This window comes from Mesitornis unicolor, unplaced genomic scaffold (genome assembly GCF_000695765.1).
Source record: "Mesitornis unicolor isolate BGI_N332 unplaced genomic scaffold, ASM69576v1 scaffold9605, whole genome shotgun sequence".
Classification (NCBI taxonomy): Eukaryota; Metazoa; Chordata; class Aves; order Mesitornithiformes; family Mesitornithidae; genus Mesitornis; species Mesitornis unicolor.
In genome coordinates, this window is record NW_010184791.1 from 78,170 (window position 1) to 100,937 (window position 22,768).

Below are 22,768 nucleotides of genomic sequence, written 5' to 3' on the forward strand. Positions count from 1 at the left end.
TCTCTCTTTCTCAAGAAAGAGTTGCAAGGTAAACTAGCGGAGCCATAAGCTCATCAACTGAGGCTATCAACACTGCTTCCTAACATGTTTACTTTTTCCTGGAAACAACAGGGAAAGTACTAAAAGGAAAAGAAGTTACACAAATGGAAACTGATCTTACATGGCACAATAACTAACATGTTACATATGAAAAACCCCCAGTTACACAACAGACGAGAGAGAGAGAGGTTAAGATGGATGTATATAAACAAATCCCACGACACTTCAGTGTGATACACTGGTTTGAAAGAGCACTGTCAAAGTCTTTCAAGGAAAAAGCCCTTCCTGATAATAGGTATTTGACTACCAGTAACAGGAGGACACTTGTAGGAGATACAGTATGCATTATGTTGTAAGAGTGTTCTCCCTGGTAATTGTATAGATTTTCTTATAAAGGGTTTAAAATACATTTAGCACCAACCCAAGGATCATACGGGTAGCTGTCAGACAAAGGTTTTTCACTTATGTTATTTCACACATTACTTTTCAATAGCAATCAAAAAATAACTGAAATCTAAGAATCATCTAATACAGAGAATATATTCATTGCAGAATCTGGAACTTGCATTCTTCAGGATGGGTGGAAAATCTCTGAAGTAAGTGCGCTTTTTTTTTTTAGAGGTTTTTTTAACTACTTTACCAGTAATAGTTGCAGCTTCAGCAGACAATGGTTGCTGATTGAGACTACTTGTTTCCGAATCTATGTGGAGTGTAGTTAGACTGGCCACTTCTTGCTCCTCAGCACTCTGTTGCTGTCCTGAAATTGCATCGACGTCAGTGGAAGCCGGTGTCCCTGCCTCAGTGCCAAAGCTGAAATCTGTATAAGGAACACACGGTATAAACTCACAAACTAAAAATACCACTAATATAAAAACTAAAAGCACAGCACCTCCAAAATCCTCCATGTAAAACTTGTATGTGCATCGCCCATGCTACTAACACACTGTTGCAAAATTTACATAAAATGTAACAGCAGAAAGTAACTACTATGAATATTCTCATTTCTGTCACAAAACTGTGACTGTACTTCTAGAGGAGACATTCACGTTGCATGTCCTGTATTCTGCTTAGTTCCTCTAAATGCATCTACATGAGAATAAAGTAAAAATAATGGAAAGATATATTAAGGAATTTATTTGTAAAATTTAGCAGCTGAAAGAAATATCCAAGTTCATTGTCAACACACTACCTTCAAACTAACAATATTATGGCAAATTATACTGTAACAAATGGCTTTTTCAACACTGAAGACAAAATGTCATGCTGAAATGTACGTTTAAATAACATCACTTAGTTGGATAACATGCACATATCTAAAAATTGTAATTTATTCATTAAATTCTACCATATAAGTATTATTTCTCCCTTACAGAATACATGAAGTCATAATTCTTAGCAACCATAAAGACCCCTTCTGTTGAACAAGATTGGAATGGATAAACAGAACGAATGAAAAGCATTATATTATTAAACAAAGCATACTAATTTTACCATGATACTACACTTACTGTCTTGACTGATCTACAGCTACACAAAGATCACTGTAACAATATCAAAAGCCCTTCTTTAAATTTTACCTAAATGTTTTCAAAAGAATTAAAATAACTTCCACAATAAGTAACCTTTCATTTTCATATTTTGTACAGAACAGACAGATACGCTCTAGGAAAAAGACAATATTGCTTTCTAACTTCTGTTCACTGTTGTTCTGCTTTTTGCACAGTAGCATTCCAGTGCTGCTTTGTTTAGTATACTATAAATATAATAGCCTCTCTCAAAAACTCTGCTTGCTCCATTAACTTCCTAATGATTGCAATGGGAAATCAAAATAAGCTCTCTTTACAGAAGACTGCTGGCGTGTAACTTGAGAAAAAAAAATTTGCAAGGAAGCAATCAAAAACGCTACTACTTCTGGAAAAATATACTTGCTTTCAAACTTGCGGCCATCGTACTGGAAGGCGCTGAAGGAGTCCGAGTGGCTGTCTGAGCTGATGAGGTCGCTGCTGCCTGCGCTGGCGGGCGATGTCCACTCGGAAGGCACGCCTGGGTCGTCTACCGGACGCATTTGGTTCTGTTTGTTCAGTATATCAGGAAGGTCTTTAGGAACTTCCAGGCTGCCGGGACTGCTTCCTCTTCTCGTCACATTCTAAACACGGAAGAGACATAAATTATCTAACAATCCTGGATGGCATATTTACATAAAATGGAAAAACTGTCAGAATGTAACAAATAGTTCATAAGCACTTCAACTTGGAAATTGTTATCATACCACATACACAGCCAAAACTTTCCAAAACTCCAGACAGGCAGGAAGTGAAGAACCTCTGCAGTTGCAGAATTTTGTAAACAGAAATTTCACTCGCCCAATGAATTTTTGGGCACATACCTGAAAAGGCCAGCAGTCAGACCACATGCATATCAGGTAAGACTTGAGCGAGAAAAATAATAAAAAGGTGTATTATGTCCAGATTATGTCTAAATTACTAAAGACGATTTGTTAACATTGGTTCCAGATGCAAGCAGGAAAAAATGTCAAGGAATTTTGTGTATTCAGGTCTATAGGCTACCATGATATAAGCAAAAATTTAATGTACACTACAAGCAAATCAATTTACTAATTCATGTATTAATTTTCTTATGATTAAGCCAAAACCTTGGTATTGACTTGGACATCAAAGAGAGCATGTAGCAGAAATGAGACTTGCTCATGTAAAAGTAAGGCAGTGTTCTACTTGGACTCTTTAAGTCGTTTTTTCACAGACTGTTTGCTTGAGAGGGAAGAGAAATAAAAGTAGAAAAGCCATTTTATGAAATGGCTTGAAAGCTTTAAGCGTTACGAGACTGAAGATTACTTCCTTTTACACTAGGTCCAGTCACTTCTCTAGTCTTTTCCTACCCTACTACTAATTACAGATTTACTCAGACTGAGAAGCTTTCCATGATACAAGGTTTTAGCATTCAATAGCTACAACCTAAAACTAATGTTAATTAGTTGGTACTCTGTTTTCAGAAGGCATATCTGTTTTTGTGTGCTATATTACAAAATCAGTGGCAGTTTGAAAACATTTATTCAAAGTTATCTTGGCTGTTTTTGGCTACGTAAGAAAACCATCTATGTGAAAACAAATATTATTAATTCTCTTTCCTCTTCTGTGGCCTGTTGTAATGACTTCTGTTTTATTAATTTGCAGACTAAGTTAGCATCTCTTTTAGACTTCGAGTTAGCATTTTCATCTTACTAACAAGAACACTTTGCACCAACAATCAGGTTTCATAAACATGAATTCAATACAAAAGAGAAAAAAGCATACGTTTGGACAAACTGTATAGGTCCTCTTTTGCCATTTGTAAAAGATGATGATAAATAAACAACTTTTTCTAATCACTTAGAAGACTCTTCTTCTGCCCCATATTGACAACAACTAAACTACTTGTTGACAACTTTATACAGGAGCATGTCTTAAAATGACCTTTTAAAAAACAATCTTTTAAAATTCTAAGCAGAAATAAGAACTAAACAACTCTGAAATGACGCATTTAAATTGTTACCCATTCTGTTCATTCGCAACTTTAACATTTCCCCTTTCATTGATGGTTTATAAAACATTTCTCTCTTCAAAACAGTTGTCTCATTCTGTAAGCATTCAACAGTAACCAGAAATTCTCGACTTAAAACTGATTAAAATTTCTCATTAGGAATGACATTCCAAACAACACAACACTTCTGGAAAATTGGAGGAAGGAAGCATATGAAAAGTTGGTTCAGTTAGCAGAGAACTATCTAGAAGAAACTATTCAGCACTTCTAAGTGAAGTGAAGGAAAAACTTATACTGGTATAGTTTTGTAGTCTGTTGCACTGACTATACCTGCCGAGAACTGCACCACGCTACAGCATGGTACCCAACTACATAACGCAATGAGGACTACAAATTTACACATAAACTATTATTCTGAAAGTGTCTGTGTATAAAGATCTTTACAGATGCAATTAAGGCCGTTTAATTCAGTGAAAGTATTCACCTAACAGTAACTTCTGCATTGCTTCCACAATGAAGATTTAATAAATAAGAAAACATAAATGGCATAAAATGCCATGAACCTATGTCAAAGCCAAGGAATAATTAAGTGGTATTCTTAACTCCTTCTGATTCATAAAGTCCAGAAAAATATGTTTTAATGAACTGATTTATAATGTCATTGATGAGTTCACACATATATGCACACTTACATATTGAAATGTAGGAAGTTTAAAGGCTTACCAGTGCACTACCACTGCGGAGTCTCTCAGCTATAAATTCATCCATGAGGTCAGGAACATTTGTATTGCTACTGCCAATATCACTATCAATAGGGTGCAGCTTTTGACTCATGTCCTCTCTATTAGCTAAAAGCAAATGAACAACTGTATATAATAAAGAACACATCAAGACATTTTCAAAACAAAAGGTAAAAAAATAAAAAAAACCAAACCTGCTAATTAACAGAAATTTTTTAAAAAAATCAAAACTGCCAAACATGCATTTTAAGAATTTCCCTCTTTTAAAGCAGAGTCTACTTTAGGAATTAGTATGGCTTCTTCTTCCCACTAAGCAGGGGTTAGTTGATTTCCAGTACCACCTTTAAGAGCAAGAAGCTTATAGATAAGCACTACTCAAAGTTGTTAATGCTTGCTTTAAGGATACAGCATCTATTCTTCCTCCATCTCACAAAAAATACGTAATAAATCCTAAAAATTTTCTGATTCCTACAGGTTCCTTCTTCAAGGCATTCCTAATGAAGAGCAATGTAGCGGAAAAAGTAAACTCGGCTGTAATATGCACTAATGACAAATGTCAATGTGGCACCATATACAGTTAGTATAAATAGTGCAAAGAAAATCTTATGTAATAAAATTTCATGCTAGTACATGAAATGAAAATTCAAACTCTGTATGGTCAATGGTTATGAACAATTAATTAAGTTCACTCATTTATCAGTGTTACTTTTTTTATATAACAGTACTGTTCATATTTAACTGTGGCTGTTACACCTGACTTCATCTTTGGCTTTAAAGTCTTCAAGTTAGTCCAGTTCATGTTTTCTCTGTAAGAATTTTTCCCTCAGTGTCATCTCTTATGAGACCACAGTGTAGTTTATTTTAATATTGAGGCTCTGCTAAATGTTACATATTTCAAAAAAAACGTACTTCTAAAACTAGTGCTTTCTAGATATCTCTTTTCCAGAAATCCAGATTCTGCAGAGAAACGAATCACTTTCTTGAGACCCGTGACAGTCATGCTCTCATGGTGCTATGCTTACAAAGACTGCCCTCAGGTGGCATTAACATCTCAATGCAGGATGCATTATTACCCTCTGTTAATCATGCCAGCATAACAATGGGAAAAAAGAAAACCTACGTTACTGCTGAAAGTTAATTTATTGTTCATTTAATGTTATTTAAGATGTGAACTAAGACAATGGATATTAGAGCGACAGCCTTCTTTTTTTATTAGTCCACAGAGGTCTCATAGTTAGCAGGAGAAGGACTATCATGAGACCTTCATGAACATCCACGATTACAAGAAAAAAGAAAGCAATGAAAGATGTTGCCAAGATGTAACTGCGTCCATTTTGATGAATGAATACATAAAGGCCTACAGCACATTTTGAAAAAGATTCAAACAAAACCTTATGATTAGACTCACAGAGAACTGCTATAATTAAATCATTCCAGTAACAGGAGATTTCTGTTTAAGACTATTTTTTTTAAGTTATCTAAACTGACCTCCAAATGTAAATTTGATGAGCTTTTTTGTTTTGGAGGAGGAAAAGGAGGAAGAGGAGGAAGAGGAAGAAGAAAACACACTAAATGAACCAGAAATACAATCAGTTCAACCTAGCTGGTCAAGAGCCAGGTCCTTCTGACAAGCGAACTACACTCAGAGTAGAACAGCACATTCTGATAAAATATGCATACGCCAATCATTCAGTATGGGGAATTTTAAGGCTCTGCATAGTAGATGAAAATTCAAAACTCTCAAGGTTTAATCCTTTATTAGGTCATTTACTGTCTCTTCCTCTTCCCTAACCTGATGGTCTTCAGCAGCAAAGAGGTTCAACTAAATATCTTGAAAAGGGAAATTAGTAATTTAAAGTATGTAAAAGTAACTTATGCTGGGAGAAAAATCAGCTGGCTGTAGGCGCATGCATAACCAAACAGGGAAAGCAGTGATCATCCCAAAGCCTTTTGATTGCTTATCAGAGCTTGCTTCAGTTGCATTAAGCCAAACTGGTGCTGCCTTTCTCCTTTTGCGCTCTGCACACTGTTAGTGCTCACCTGCAGCTTTCCTTCCAAAATAGCCCATTACATGACTGTACAGATCCCTCAGTGGAGCCTCTGCTGGCATTCTGTTCTGCCTCTGTGGGGAAACATTTGCCTTCGGCTTCGAAAGAGCATGTACAACAGTTTTATAAACACCACCCAGGGAGCCCTGCTGTTGCGCTGACTCCTGACCTGGTGCTCTAAAGGCACTACGATTATGGAGCTGATTAACTGCAATACCTTCTTTTTGCAACATGGCTGCTTGAGTTTCTGTAGATTCCTTACTTTGCTTGCTGCCAGCTGAAGCAGCACTGATCGCATCTAGAGGTCTATATAGTCCAGGTCTAACCAGCTCCGTGGCAGCTGATGAGCCGGTGCTTGCACTGGTACTGCTGTTGCTGCTACCACTACTGCTACTACTGAAGCCACTTAGTTTACGAAGTCTTGCTTTCCAAGCAGCCTCTTTGCTCTCAAGAGGATTGTAAAACTGAACAGATTCTGTAGATGGCCTAAAAGTAACATGAACACTATTTCTTTTTTTAGTAGTTATTTTCATTATTTTGGCCCTGTGAGTTACGGTTTCAGATATACTCCTCTTTGTTGGTGACAGTTTGCTTGTGCCTGTGATGTGAGGCATTTGAGGGTTAACTTGTGCTTTAGGAAGAATTTTCTTTGCATGCATAACACGTGAGATGGTTACTTTTTCATTAAACTGGGAACTTGTATGCTTTTCAGCTACCGCTGCTTCCACAGCTAAATCTACATCAGCTTCAGTGGCTGCTTGCCTGTACAGGTATCTCTTCCCTTCTTTGCTGCTAGGACTACTTGACCCATGATTGAACACACTTTCATATTGTTTATCAATATTTAACTGTCTGGCTTTATCAAGTGCTTGATTTCTCATAAAAATGTCTACTTGAGTAGGTGCAATATTACTTATAAAGCCACTTTGGTTTAGTTCTAGGTGCAGCTCTGTGTTATCGGCTCTTTCTTTATCAGTGATGCTATTCGTGCATTGACCAGTATGATCTCTATTTTCTAATCCGTCCAGTGGTAATATATCATTCCTATTTACTGATGTATCAACTTCGTGAGCAGAAGCCTCACATTTACCTATCTCAAAGTTACCGCAAAGTTCTTCTTTTTCTTTAAGATATTCTCTCAGAGAGGAAAGGAGATCATCTTCACCTTCAAGGTCAACATACTGGCTTTGTTCAAAGGCTGTGTTTGCAAATTCTACCGGCCCTATTAAATGACAAAGATGGTCATAAATACTATCCCCAACTTCCAAGGAAGACTCTCTGCTATTTGTATCAGTGATATGGCTTTCAGTGGATCTATGCATTGAAGAGGTCTCAGTGGAACTCTGTAAGCTTGGAGCATGATGGGATGAACTGTCAATGACAGGAACTGCACCTTTGGCTCGTTCAACTGCAAATGGTTCCAGGATGTCAGAGGTGCTGCTGCTTCGTGGCAGTGGCTGCTCCTCATTTAATGCACCAAAAACTTCACTTGGAGCATCCTCGCTCTGTGAAAAATGTCTGACTCGAGGTGGACGTGGAAGAATTTGAGCATCGTCAATGTCTGCAGGAAAGAAGTATATGTAATATGCACTAAAATTTATATACAGAGACAACATTTATTTACCATTACATCCTAATTATGTGACTTTAAAAGCCAGGAAAGTCCAGAGCCTTGTTTTCTTAAGTACAACAAAAATATTTTTTCCAGTACTAGAGTGTTAAAAACACACGCACATAATGTCCAGTACAGAATGTAATATAAATGAGTTAGACCATCAGAACACAGTTTTAAATGTTAACATGCATGAGAACAGTGAGACCATGGAACATTTGGAAATACAGTCAAAGCTAGGGCTGTGCCAATAAGTTAAATAATTCAACCAATATTATTCCAGCTAGCTTGTTCAGGACATGGTTACCTGGAATACAAATTAGCTTAACAGTAGTACCCTTCATGGAATTCACATCTTCAGAAAAATGTAAAGCTCCAAAGAGAACGAGTAAGTTTCCTGGAGAATTAGAATTGCCTACTGAAGTGGCAAACTATTACTTTGTTCATAATTTGTGTGAATATATATAAATTACTGAAATGTCAGAAAGAATACTATCATACAGTTATGAGTATTACGGCATATGTAATATAGTGTATACCTCAAGACTAAAGCTTTTAAATAACAGGGAAGAGCTGGCCCTATATAGAAAAGATGACTCTACATAATGGGTAATTTAAAGATATACCCTTTTTCCCTAGGAGGACGTTTTGTCTCTTATCTTCAAAGCGCAAAGCTAAAGACTAAATGGAGGCTTACCTCCTTCCTCTTCTTCCAGTTTTACTCAAGCAAATGTGACATTTATGACAATTACCAAATTAAGGACTCTGCTACTGAAAAACATCCTGCAGCCTCACAACAGTTAACATCAGAGTAAACCCACTTTTGTTTATGAAAAGACCAGAACTTATGTTATGACCATTTAAATCAGAGATTCCTTGTCTACTTTGAGACCACTAATATGTTAGCATCAGTACAAATCATAGTTAACTAATGAAAGCTGCAGTTCCAACATGGATAACCTAGGAACTGTACAGAAGTATCTTCAGCCCACTTCACATCATCCACCAAAATAAAGAACCTTCACGCTCCTCTTCAGATTTCCTGGCACGTTACAGGAACACTGCATACTACCAAATCACCCGTGTAGGCAAGACTAAGTATCTCTTCCAGACAATTCAACTAATTGTAAGAATACGAACTATCCCTTGCAGGTTTTTTATGAGTCAGGCACTTGAACAGTAAGGTAAAAACAGCCTTCTTAATTGTCTGTTGGTTTCTTTTTGACAGAATCCCAGATATTTTTTTTCCACTACCTACCACTTGAAATGCTGTACATGTGCTTTTAAAGTCAGGAATAACAATAAAGAGTTTAAATGAACGCCAACAAGAGTTACTTGCCACAATAAACAGACTTACCTTGTTGTTCTACCTAGAGGGTTTATATCTTCAGGATTGCAATGGTGAACTTATTTAAAACCAGCACAAAATTTAAGCCCATTTCCCTCCCCTAAATCTGACTTGTTACTGCCAAAATAAATATTAAAACAAATAAATTATTACTTCATGGACGTCTACACCTATTTCAGTAATATTTAATGATAATCTGAAGTCACCTTAAAAACCTGTTTTAAAGTGCTCACACTTTTCTGAGGATGCTAGAGCTGGAGCTGAATTTTCTCATGTTTTCCACTAGAGGAATGAGATACTTAACTAAATCTGTACTTAACTAAATCTGTGTGTTGGAAGCAGATTAAAAGTAGTATTTCCATGCTTAATTTTTCAGAGAAGTTAAAATCTGAAAATTAAAGTTTGGTCTGATACAAAGTTTACTGAACTGTAAAGAAACTCTTAGACAGGAAATAGAGAGGTTTATATTAGAAAAAGAGAGTGAACATCCAAGCTATTTCAGAAAATAAACAAGAACTGAAAATCATTGTATACAGCACGGTTTATTAACCCTTTCCTTTCTCTTCAGCTTTGATAAGCAAAAAATTTCTCATCATTGTTCTTGCTCAACTTACTATTAAATATATGAATTAAGATCCTTCCAAATGAATGGTGTCTCTCTCTAGTTGGACTGTTATTTCAAACTCTCTGTTGCATTAGGCAGAGATTAACACAGGTTGTACTTACATAGCCTCAGAGCTACTTCTTACAGCTACAAAGAAAGGACCAAAGGATTCAGTCCAAACTATGTATGATCTTACATATTAGATTAATATGTGTAACTATGATACACCGCTCTCATCTTAAGCCCTCAGTATGCATCCTTCATACCTTTTATAATCTCAAGCTTATCAAAAGCAGCAGCCTGAGGATTGCATACTGTGCATGCATGCAGTGATTATGGTTTTCTAAGATAAGTTAAAAATTACTGGATGGAGAACTTCAAATGCACACCAAGCAGCTCCACACATTGAAATAAATTCAGGTAGATTTATTTCAACGTTGATCCAGCTATTAATCCAGTTATTAATTGTAAGTGCTTACGTATGCGTGACTAGCACATACAAGTACCCAAGCATTTTCAAATGAACATGTAGTGCTTGTGCCAATAGAGATTTATATTTTGTAGAACAGAGGAAGAAATTAAGGAACTGAAAAATAAATTGTTATTGCAATAGCAGCACGGAAAATATAGATGAAGTTTGAAAAACCTAAATGAACAGCTCCTTCACAACCAGGGCTCACCCTTGCAAACAGATATACAAGCAAATCGGGACACCATTAATTCCTAAGGAGTTTTCATTAACTACCATGCAATTTTGTGCCAGAAGGCTGCGTATCTGACACTGCATGTACGCAGGAGAAACGTCGGCCTGGTTCCAAATACGTTACAGAGACTGAAACTGGTATGTCTAGCCAAGCTCACCCAATCACAACTTTCCTCAAATCAACCTCACCTCTCCTCTTTCTGCTAGGAGGCTGAAAGAAAAGGTAGTTTCTCAGCATTAAGTGGGAGACAGATATGCTAAAACACAAACTTATGGAGAAACATTCTGGCAAGACAGCATGAGTGCCAGTAGAAGATTCCCATATAATGTTGGAGCAGGATTATATTTCGTAATGGAAAATTAGCTCAGAAAGTTGAGAGAAAATAGCATGTTTTGCTTCTCAGCTTTCATCTCAATTATTTTATAAGAACACAGTCATTCTGTGAGTTTCTGGGATTAAAGAATAATTAGAGCCATGCTGATATACAATTATGATTTCTTCATATTTCATCTTAATGATTACTGATTAGGGAGCAAGGTTGTAAAGGCATAATACTTTCTCCCTTTTATGTTAATACTTTGATTCTTTTAGTCCCAGTGGATAAACAAAAATCTCCCACCTGCAATTCATAAGACTGCCACTGTGGACCACTGCTTCCAGGAATCTTGGCTACATCTCACCACCACCTTTTTTCCACAAGCTGTCTTGTACCTGAAAATCCTCAACAGGAGCAGGAATGAATTATTATTTTGCTAGTTACCCTGTAAATGTGTAAGGCTGGATTTCTTATGATTCTAACACGTTAAAAGTTCTTTTTAGAAATATTGTAGATTTACAACAATTGTGCTATACCAAATCACTTTAGTAACTAAACAAAGCATAAATCTCCCCTTCCACTTTCGGGATTCTATTTGAAAAGTTGCAAATATTCTGCACATGGAAATACAGCATAACTTAGAAACTTGATGCAGGAATTATAAACTTAGGAAAAGCATCTTCTAAGATGCTAGAGGATTAGATGTCAACATTGAGTTTTTGCAATAAATTTTAACCTACTGACTGACCTTCAGGCAGAAAAATTACATCTCAATAAATAACAAATTACAGTGGGGTGTTCTGCCTTCTCCTTGGAAATTAATATACTGTACTGTACACAAAGTAAAAGGTTTGGCATAAATACTTCATTTTGGACTACCTGTTAAAGTTCACGAGTGTTTATTGAGTCAATCTTTTGATGTGAAGTTTCACAGCTAAAAAGGTGTTGAATATTACTTCAGAAAACTTAAGCTTAGGGCTTCCTATTCTTTTGGAGTAATTTGAAATATCCTCTCCTTCAAGTTGTGTGGGATCTGATAGTCAGTTTGGATAACAGCGATGTTATAATCATGAAATAAGAGGAAGGGCTGTCACAGCAAGATAAACATAATTCATTACCTAACGCACACTTAGGATAGAAACAATTTGATTACTTCCCAAATTACATGCTGTACATCCGGACACAGAAGGCTTTCAGAAAAGAATATGTTTACTCTAAGAAGAAAAGGCAAGGAAAATGATAAAGCTCCATGTTAAAAAAAAAAAAGAGAAAGAGCAATAAAATATGCAGAAAATTAAAGGTGCAAAGTGCACTCTGCTCCAGTGGATAGTTTTTCCTTTACTCTGCTACTTGCCCATCAACACTCTAATGACTTGCTTTTCTTCACTAAGGCTTTTTAGTTTTCTGGCAACGCTCAAGATTCCTGGGCACATCACGAAGCTGTTTCAACAGCCATCTGCTGGAGAAGACACCAAAACCAGCAAGCGCCTAGGACTTTATCTACGGAAATGCAAAGGTCTGTAAAATTATTTCACTTCTAAGAATGACATTGGTCATGCAGTTTTGCATCAGGTGAATATCAAGAGAAAGGATAATAGCAAGAAAGCCATCAGGTTTGGGACACATTAGAAGAAAGGTGTAATCCAGGACTTTTCAGAAACATGCATGGGAAAACTGACTGCAGAAGTGCTTTAGCCTTCTTTAAGACAGGACAGTTAAGTATTAGTGACTATAGGACAAAACAGTAGTTCACTGTGAAAGCAACTTCTGCAGGTGCTCTTAAGATCTTCATTAAGAATTTACTATTTCCAACAATGTTATGGCCAGGTAAGATCTACTTCCTAATAGGTTGTTCATGTATCATTCCTATAAAAGATCCTATCTTCTAAGATCTAATAATTTTTAAGAAGATATATACTTTGCACTCATATGTTTGTTAACTTCTTACATATAATTTGTATTTTATTATTCTCTGTTTGCTGTGTCAAGATTTCCACTCAGATTCTTTATAATTTTAAATTGTAAAAGTCTGGTATCTCTAGAGTGGGTTCCTTGAACTTTCCTGATTCTCCATTTATGTTTTCAGATTGAAAGGCACCACATTTCTGTTTCACAACAAGAAGACTTGATTTTAGACATGCATCAAAATACAATTAAGAAAATACAGTTCTTGATACTTGGATAACAAAGGCAGGTGGAAGAAATAGAAAGGGAAAAAAACCAAATGAACATATCTTCCATTAAAAAATTACTGCCATTAAGTCCTTACATTTGAACACTGTTTTGACTACATAAAGTCTTCCCACTGTGCTTGTTTGGTTTTTTCCCACTCATTGAGACAAACACAGAATCATGGAATCATAGAGAGGTTTGGGTTGAAAGGGATCTTATCAACAAGTTCAATAGAATTCTATTGTATTCTATTCCAACACCCCTGCCATGGGGAGGGACACCTCCCACCAGCCCAGGCTGCTCAAAGTCCTGTCCAACCTGGCCTTGAACACTGCCAGGGAGGGGGCATCCACAGCTTCCCTGCGCAACCTGTGCCAGTGTCTCACCACCCTCACAGTGAAAAATTTCTTCCTAATATCTAATCTAAATCTACTCTCTTCCAGTTTAAAATCATTACCCTTCATCTTATCACTACCCTCTCTGACAATGAATTCCTCCCCATCTTTCCTGTTCCCCTTTAAGAACTGGAAGGTTGCTACAATACAATAGTCAGCCTTACAATGCTACTAATTTACACCTGTGTAACAGCTGGAGCACAGGGAAAAGAAATCACATTATCTGTAAATTGTAATGCATGTGTAAAAATGTGTGCTAATTCTAATTGCTGAACCTATTTGTTCAAAGAAAATTATCCAAAGAAAGCTACCGTCAAACTTCTAGTCAACCACTGTGCCGGACCAAACATAATGCTGAGGAAAACCACAACTCTGTAAAAAATGGATCATTTGGAAAACACCAAAACACAGCACTTCAGAACTCCAAACTGTATAGATTTTTAAAATGTTTTTATATATTAATGAAAACCAGGCATACTGTAAAGCGTATTATGTGATACCATATACTTCAGATATTCTTTTTTCATGGGAGCTAACGTAGATCATTATCACGGTTGTCCACACAGTATCCATGATACGCAGAAAGATGTAAATGACAAGTCAAAGTAAAATCATGTTCTTCCTTTCTCTCCCTCACTCATCACAAATAAAAGCTCTAGATTAGTTGCACTCTGGTAGACAGATGCTATGTTACTGCTTACCAACAAATTGAAAAAGCAAGAGATTTCTCCAATTTTCACTTTTAGGATAGTAAACATTGGCACAGCACTAACTTCCAACAGTTCCAGAATGAATTGCAAAATAGCATGGTATTTTACATAAATCAAAATATTCATTCTTAATCTCTTCCCCTCTCCCCCCCATCCCCCAAGTATTTTTACTTTGAAAAATTTAATGATTTAGCAGAATTTGAAAGCAGAAGGTTTAAAAAAGTGATAAAGGGGGTGCAGAAATTAGCAGAGGTGGCACTACCTGAAAGCTCATCAGAAAGGGGAGTGAGAACAATATCAGGCAAGAAGGGTTTGGAAGTATGGATCAGAACAGGAGCACTTTTAGCACTGCGTATATAGGCCGATGGCAGAGCACATTCACCAATGGATCGGCTTCTCATGGCTTCAAAAAGGAAAAGAAAGAAGTGGGGAAGGAAAAAAGAAGAGTGACTATAATGAAAGGCTTGTGTCACAGAAAAAGCAGCAACAGAGAAAACAAAGATAAAAAGGAAGAAAATTCAAAAATTAAAACATTTCAGCACGGCAGATATTGGCAGAGCTGTAAGAAAGAAAAAAAATCAGTGGACACGTAAGACAATTTGAGTTTTAAACTTTTATGTAAAGCAGCAACAATGCCTTTATAATGACGATTACAGAGATTTTGCATTCAAAATCAAGAAACTAACACTTTTTCCCATTGCATCAGGGGTTGAAAAATCAAAGTTAAAGGCACTCCGCAAGCACTCAGAAATTGAAATTTTTTAACAGAAAAAGCAATTTACACTACATATGCATTTTTCTAATTTCCTTTTGTTTACTGCTGAAAAAGTATCTCTGAATTTTACACATACTCATGCTCTTGAATTCAAGATTCTCCAAAAGAGATTCAAAAGCATAAGGAGAAAGTGAAATTCTGTGTGGAGAAATTTGCAATACAACTTGTTATAGTTCCACATTAAAAATGAAGTTACTGCAGTGAAATGGTTTGACAACAAAAAGCGTTAAATTGTTTCTTATCCATAGGGTCTGGCTTTTAATTGATACTGGATAAATCTTGCTAAACTGGTCCTAATTCACCATTTCATACCTCACCTCCTGCCAACAGTTCCACAGAATGGAAAACCTATGAAACAGTTGTGGCATCAGGATCAAGGTTGTATCTGCAGCTTTCCCAATAGATTTAAAATTCATCTTTATGACATTTGTTTCCCCTTGTCAGAGTCAGACATCGCAAGAACCGATACTGCATTCAATCTCAAAGTACACTTGAAGTTCTTCAAAAAGTACTGTTCAGAGTTTCAAGCAGCTTCCTTTTCAAACTTCCTTTGCAAATTTCATAACTTGATTTAAAATAGTTGCTGACAAACTTCCTTTAAGGAAACTTCAGAGCACCTTACCTAAATTTTGTCAGTACAATATTTAATCAGTCTTTGAACTTTTCTATATATATTTTCTAAACAACACAGAATATTAGTGCTCCTGATCTGTATGGGAACCAGAAGTACATGAATGGAGTGCAGTGAAAGTTGAGCACATCACACTTCTAAATCAGGTTAAAGAACTGCCCCTAACAGCAACATGCAGATAACTTGGGTAGGTCAATGTACACAGAGCAGAAAACACATTTAACAAATGCAACACAACTGAAGTGGAGTCTTAACATCAGTTTGAAAAAACAGTTGAGAAAGACAGGTGTTTTAAGACTGAAGCCATTCTCTATTAAACTTTCTTTGTAACGGAAACTATTTTTTTTAAAGGCAATTATGTGTAAAGCTTTAACATCTCCTTGTTTAAGAGATTCAATAATAAAATTCAGGATACGGTGATAGTTAGATACATACATTCATCGTTGTGCATCTTACAATGAATGCAGGCAAGAGAAAAAATAGCAAGCTATGTTGTAAATCTTAACGGTCTTTGGTCTCCAACATAAATGATTCTATGATTCTAAATACACTAAGTTTTTGAGACTGCATACTGTGTTGATCACACATCTTAAAGTGAAGTGTCCCTTGCAATTTAACTGGATCTTTTCCAACACATTACATTGACACTAGCCAGAGGGAGGTGGGGGGCCCAGAACAACCCATTTACAAATTGGAAGGTGGAAATTTTACATTAACATCTGAAGGAAAAATTACAGCATATTATTACTGAAAGCTAAATTAACTTCGAGATGTGATCTCAGTAAACTATTATTTTTAGTAAGATATATCACATTTGATTAAGTATTTAGGTAGAGGCAGTCCTAATACCGGTATGTGGACTAGATATTTGGCAGTTCATAACCTTCCAATATTGTCCACAGACAAAAGCAGAACAATAGACTAGTAAATTCTTTCTGATCTGGTATTTTTATAGGACTAGAATCTGCTGCCTAAGTCCCAAATTCTGTATCTAGCCCTACAGAAGATTTTTCAACCCATATGCATATCACGTTTAAAGGCCCTTTTCCAAAAATTACTTTACATAAGTTCAGGCTAAAAATGTACGGACTGCATTTTAGAAAAGCTGTGATTTTCATTTGAGTAACACACACATACAGACAAATTTGGTGAGGCAATAAATGTGTGCTGGCATGAGGATGGCTCAAAAAATACAGGTGCACAGATGTACACAAAATACGTACAACATAAAACAGATGGAAAAGAAACCCCAGCATTTATTCACATAAAATATTCAACATGCACACCCCCCTACTCAGATATAAAGAGTATATTACTCACAACCAAAGGAAATATACTACATATTAGATATCATGCAACATATCTGAGGTCTGACTCAATCCCAGACTTAGTCTGTGGACCTAATGTTAAACTGAAGGCGAAAATCTGACCAGCAAAATGTTCTCTAGAAAATTTTACTTCTTGTGACTATTAACTAGGTTTTTTTTGTTATGTGACCCTGTGTTAAGTGGCACAGATTAAGCAGCATCCAAAGAGCTCTCTTAGCAGGTCTAAGAGACAATTACAAGCAACTGTCTGCAGACAGTTAAGACATATACTCCTCTAACATATTCTTCATTAACGATTTTAACAACTGAAGAGTTTGGGATTCTGGTCATAGCAACTCTTTTTGGGCTTTTCATCTTTTAAAATCATCCTACTAATGCTGTGATGCTTGTCCACAGATGGTATGCTACAATATGAATAGGGCTGAAATTTTAACTGGTTACAATAATGCAAACTTAGCTTATTAATATCAAACATGTAAGATAATTGGAGGAAAGGAAAAAAAGCATGGAAGCTAAAGTACAGTGAAACTAAAATCAGATTAGTCTGCTGCTAACCAGGTCAATATATAGCTTGATTAGGATAAATTTCAGTCATTTTAGGGCTAACATCATATAAATAGCCATCTTTCAAACAGCAGCAAAACAAAACCATTAATAAATTGACCAAACAACATAACCTTCTGACAGAATATCTGTAATATTAACAATTGGGAAGGAGAAATTTTAACATGAGCTTTACCTTGTTAAAACAATTAAGATTTAAAAGAAAAACACCACAACAGTTAATCATAGACTATCTAGAGAGAAGGAAAATTACATTTAAATTATCTGTGATCCGTAAGGAAAACTTTAGCCAAACTAGGTACTGTCAGCATGAGATACAGGAAACACTGTGTAGTATGTGAATGCATGAAAAAGACAGGAAATTTTGGAGTAGTGCCTTCAATTCCTCACATGTCTGCACTACTTACGGAACAATTAACTCTCACACAGCAACAAAAGCCTTACAAGAAAACAGATTTTTACAATGGAGAATTTTGAAGAATATTCACATAAAAACTTTGGCTAAATAACCTCTGTGACTTAAAAAAAAATTGTGCAAATATTTTTGAAAAAAGAAAGAAAACGTTGATTTCTGAAAAGCTAACACAATTCTATATTCAACTGCCAGTATTCATCCCCAGGTTCTAAAACTGTGCCAGAATGTACCTGCTTCCAAGAAGCATCAGTGAAGCAACAACACACAATGATCAAAACTACTTCTACTACAGAAATTGTAAAAAACCAAGAGATATTCCTTAAAAGGTTCTTCTTTTAAAGAAAAAAGTAAAATCAGCTTCATTTTCCTTCACAAAAGGGATAGCACTGAGATCATCAAGATGAGATAACAAAGAAATTTGTAGTCCAGTTCATGTCAGGATATCCTAAGCAAATCATACAAACAGAAACTGATCTTCTTCTGAGCAATCCACCTAAAGCACTGTTTAGCATCACTCATTTTTAGCACAGGAAAGAGTATTTGTAAGTAATGAAGTTGAGAAATAGATGACTTCAGAAATGAAGAATTACACACATATGTGCCAATCTTTCATTAATGCAAGATTAAGGGTACAGTAGGAGACAACATATTTTATAAACTATGCAGATATACACATAATTATCACACTTTTCTTTGCACAGTTGGAAAATACTCAACCTATTTCGTGCACAATTTATGAAAACACACACTTAAAAAGCTTTCTACTACCCATCTATCCAAACCATTCCAACTTTTTTCTTTCATATATATACAACAGTATTAATTTTCCAATCCAGCTTAAGCATGGGATCAAACTCATCAAGAATTCACACATCAACTGCATTCCTTTCATTTGCAGTAACTGTAATTCTAGTAACCACAAGCTATCCAGCTACTCTAAAGCACATAAAGCTGCATACACTTTTAACTCATTATTATAGATAGCACACTTTTGTGGAAAGAAGTTACCCATGTCACCACAAAAGTCAGTTATCAGTTGTTACTTGCTTACCCTTTCTCAAAGGTCACTTAGATCAGATTTTACAGATACGTACCAACTGTTTTCTGCCGTACTATGCTTCTCGCCTTTTCTGTTCCTGGAGATCCAGTGGTGGTAGCACTGCGTTGTCTCATTGGGGCTTGTCCAGGCTGATCACGGCTCCAGCCTCTAGAAAAGGACTTATCAACAGAAGATTTGGGGAATTCATGCCCAACTCCTGCAAAAATAGAATTGCAAATCCATTCACTTCTAGTCTGGTATCACCAGATATTTGTAGCTGTGTTCTTCAAAGAGTTTTTAAGCCAGATAGAATAAATTATGTTATCAAAGCAAGCATGATTTTAAAAGCTAAACAGCTCATTACTGTTTTTTAAATATATAAACCCATTTGGCCAGCATACTCAAACTTTTTCAGAAGTGTCGGTGCTATTAAACTGTTGCGATTTTCTTTTCTGACCAGTCAAGTGCAAAACCACAAGAAAACCGGGTTTACAAAGGTTGTAGCCTGATAAAAATGTGTAACTATGGAAACTTTTCCTTTGCTGTTGCTATTAGACAAGACACACAAAAGACCATTAATATTGTGGGGGGTTTCCAAATAACTTTGTGACATTTAAGGAACATGACATACAGGTGATGAAATATTTTAGCACCAAATGCAAAAGCAAAAAAAATGGGATGATGGCTTCAGAGAACAAGGTTCTTTGGAAATTCACAAATACTACACCAGGATTAGAAGAAGATAGAACAAATGCAGATCTGACATTTATATTTACATAAATAAAGCTCATACAAGGAGGTATCAAAAACAACTGTATGAAAAAAAAGTGATCAAAAGAATATTTGTAATGTACTGCCTTATCCACATTGAACTCATATAATCCAAAATTATACTTGATAAACAATTATGATCACTAAAAGGGCTTCTTCTTGGAATGTGAACACTAGTACAACATGTTCATTATTATTAGCAAATTAAGAGGGCCAAAGAAATGTGGCATAATTTGTATGACATTTATTACTTCCAAAGCTGGAGTTAACTCTGCAACTCGCATTGAACAACAGAGGCTTTTCTCTGGAACTCTAAATTATGAAGGCTAACAAACTTTTCTCATGTGGCTCTGTATGGTGATAAAGACGATTCAGCCTACAGGAACACCCTCTTTAAGAGATGGAAGTGAACATCCGCATAGATTACTTCTCACTGAAAAACCCTAGGATGTTGTAGGAAGCACTTTCCCCCAGATTTGACTGGTGAACAACATCAATCAGAACATAGATTAAAAAGTAGACTAAAAATCACACTTTTTTTCATCTTGGTCACATGCAGAAAGCCTCTGATCTGGGAAGACAATCCAGGTTTTGCAAGTCTCAATCCAGCACCCTACCCAAGATGACAGACCTCCTGTCCCTTACCAATTCCAGAACTGTACCACTGTAAGCAAGTAGCCACCTCCTCACCCCCTTTTATATCCTAGCGAGTATTTCCTGCATTATTTAGGAACCAGTTTAAAAACTGGTACCATTCCTAAAGATTATTAAAAGTATCCTTTCTCTTAAATAGTCCAACAAGGTCACTTGAAAAACACCTGTCTTCACTGTGGCTTAGTGATGAATTAGAACCCAAACAAAACTGTTCACCTTGCATTTAATTTTAAACAACATTCACTGGATTTCATGATCAATATTTCAATTGTGCTTGCTAGCTAGCTAATTTTTACCAGACATGTAATCTTTGTTACTTTCAAGAAGTTAGGATTGGAACTCAATTATTTAATTGCTTTGATAAAAGGAGAAAGGGATAACCCACTACAGTGTAATATTTTAGGATAAATTCAACACACCTTCAGGAACTACATTCCGTATGTGCCTAACGATTTGCAGGACTGAATCTTTTTGTGGAGATTTTGTGGTGCTTCTAAAAAGCAGTCTTATGTTAAAGAAACTGGCTTATTTCAGGTGATAGAGATGCCTAATTAGGTGTACTAAAAAGGCTACACCAAAATTCTGCCGTGCCCAACATCTCTTTACCTCTGCTCAAATTCAAACAACATGTACACAGTGTTGTCTTACCTTTGCCTTTGTGTTTTTTCTGCTTCTGCTCACTTAATTTATCCAGCGGCAGGTCACTGAGGTCCAGGCTATACAGGTTTCTAGCTAATACTTTAGTTAGTGTCTCCATTGTCAGTGACCACTCAGTGGCCAGCTCTTCCCAATACGTCAGTGATGACATTACAGCCAGCAAGTCATCCCAAAGTTCTCGAGAGATGTACACATTTAGATTTGCTTTGATCCAAGCTACTATAAGAGTCTAAAAGAATAAAGAGAGAAAAGTTGGGTTCCAAAAATACAATTAAAACATTAAAATGTTACGGCTTAAGAAGAAGTTTCCAACGCCTACAGAAATTTCTGTGTGGTCCTGACATTCTTTTCCTCACCAGCACACACAAACTTCTAATGAACTATCAAGTGGTATGTTAACATGGGCTTCTGACTTAGATACAAGAACAGCTGGTTTGACTCATGAAATATCTTTCTGTGTCTTACAAGTTTGGCAAAGAGTTTTGTAATACTGCTCTCAATTAGTTCTTATCACATTCATCACATTCGTATCTTGTGTATCCTTTTTTTTCCCTACTAAAGAATCTAGAGACTTCACAGATCCTGTTTACAGAGGAGCCACCACAACAGCACTTTCCAACCATAAACCTTGAAAGGATCTGCTACAGCTTACTGTAAGGAATAAAAAAAAAAATCAGTTGGTTAGGCATGGATGGCACAGGAGATTTTGTGCTGACTTGAGCTTATATTGCAATGGAAGCAGGCTAAAACTGCACACACTGCCAGTTATTCCAATTCAACTAAAGGATGGGAATTTTTTAACTTCACAGTACCCCAAAAACCATTGTCATGTTGTCATTAAACACAGGACAGAAAGCAACAAATGCAGCCAGTTCTTTAACCCACACCATTCACATTATCTGAGGAACACAATCTATGATTTAAGGTGACAACGCAGCCAACAGTGGTTGTTGCATCTAATCTCTTAGTCAAAATTAAGCTGAATTAAAGTGAATTTATGTTTAATTGCCTGGAAAAGAGGTCCCGCAAGTCTTCCAGCTAAAGTGGAGTTTTTTCTCCCTTGATACTGCAAGAAAGTTTGGGGTGGTATTTTCAGCACAGATTCAGTAACCCTGAGCAGCACAAGTAGCATCTGTTCCCTGCAAAACAATATTAAACTTGGAGTTACCATTTTGTTATTCTTCTGTATATATTAGGATACTTTTAAAGATAACAACCGATCTTGACTTGCTTAAACACATTCCAAACAGGACACAGTAATTACAAACAGCCTAAACTTGGTTCTTGCAAAAGAAATTGCTGCAATCTTCTTTTTACACTCAAGAGTGAGTAACCCCTGTCGCCCTTTAACATCTTCTGCCAGGTCATTCAAGTGCCTGAAATTACAGGCAAAGTTTTAATTTTATTTCCAAACTGAGCTTTTACTTCTGTTGTTGTTGTTGCATGGGGGTTTCTTTGGCTTTTTTTTTTGTACCAATGACAAGTTCTGGCAACGTTACATTATCATTAACATACTTCATTGATTATTTTGTGTGGCACAATCTTTGCCATCACAGTCTAGAGAAATTTCTTTATAATTATGTGAAACTGAGGAAGAAAATACTAATTCAGGGGAATCTGTTTTCTATTATTACTCTCAAATTTCCCAGTGGCCAGCATTACTTCCTCTCAAGAGGAGACAAGCTTTACACGACCTGTAGTGCCAGCTC

The 22,768-nt window shown here is 36.2% G+C and overlaps 1 protein-coding gene across 1 annotated transcript in view; it reads right to left on the minus strand.

Moving 5' to 3' along the window:
- Positions 1–22,768, minus strand: part of RALGAPA1 (Ral GTPase activating protein, alpha subunit 1 (catalytic)) — a 119,094-nt gene that overhangs the window by 75,603 nt on the left and 20,723 nt on the right. Inside the window, exons 14-21 of the mRNA XM_010184596.1 lie at positions 22,069–22,198; positions 21,051–21,288; positions 19,033–19,194; positions 14,488–14,628; positions 7,758–7,925; positions 4,300–4,424; positions 1,969–2,185; positions 680–856 (exon numbers count right to left, since the gene is read on the minus strand). Of these exons, the coding sequence (XP_010182898.1) occupies positions 680–856; positions 1,969–2,185; positions 4,300–4,424; positions 7,758–7,925; positions 14,488–14,628; positions 19,033–19,194; positions 21,051–21,288; positions 22,069–22,198 (1,358 nt within the window). The remainder of the gene's footprint in view (positions 1–679; positions 857–1,968; positions 2,186–4,299; positions 4,425–7,757; positions 7,926–14,487; positions 14,629–19,032; positions 19,195–21,050; positions 21,289–22,068; positions 22,199–22,768) is intronic.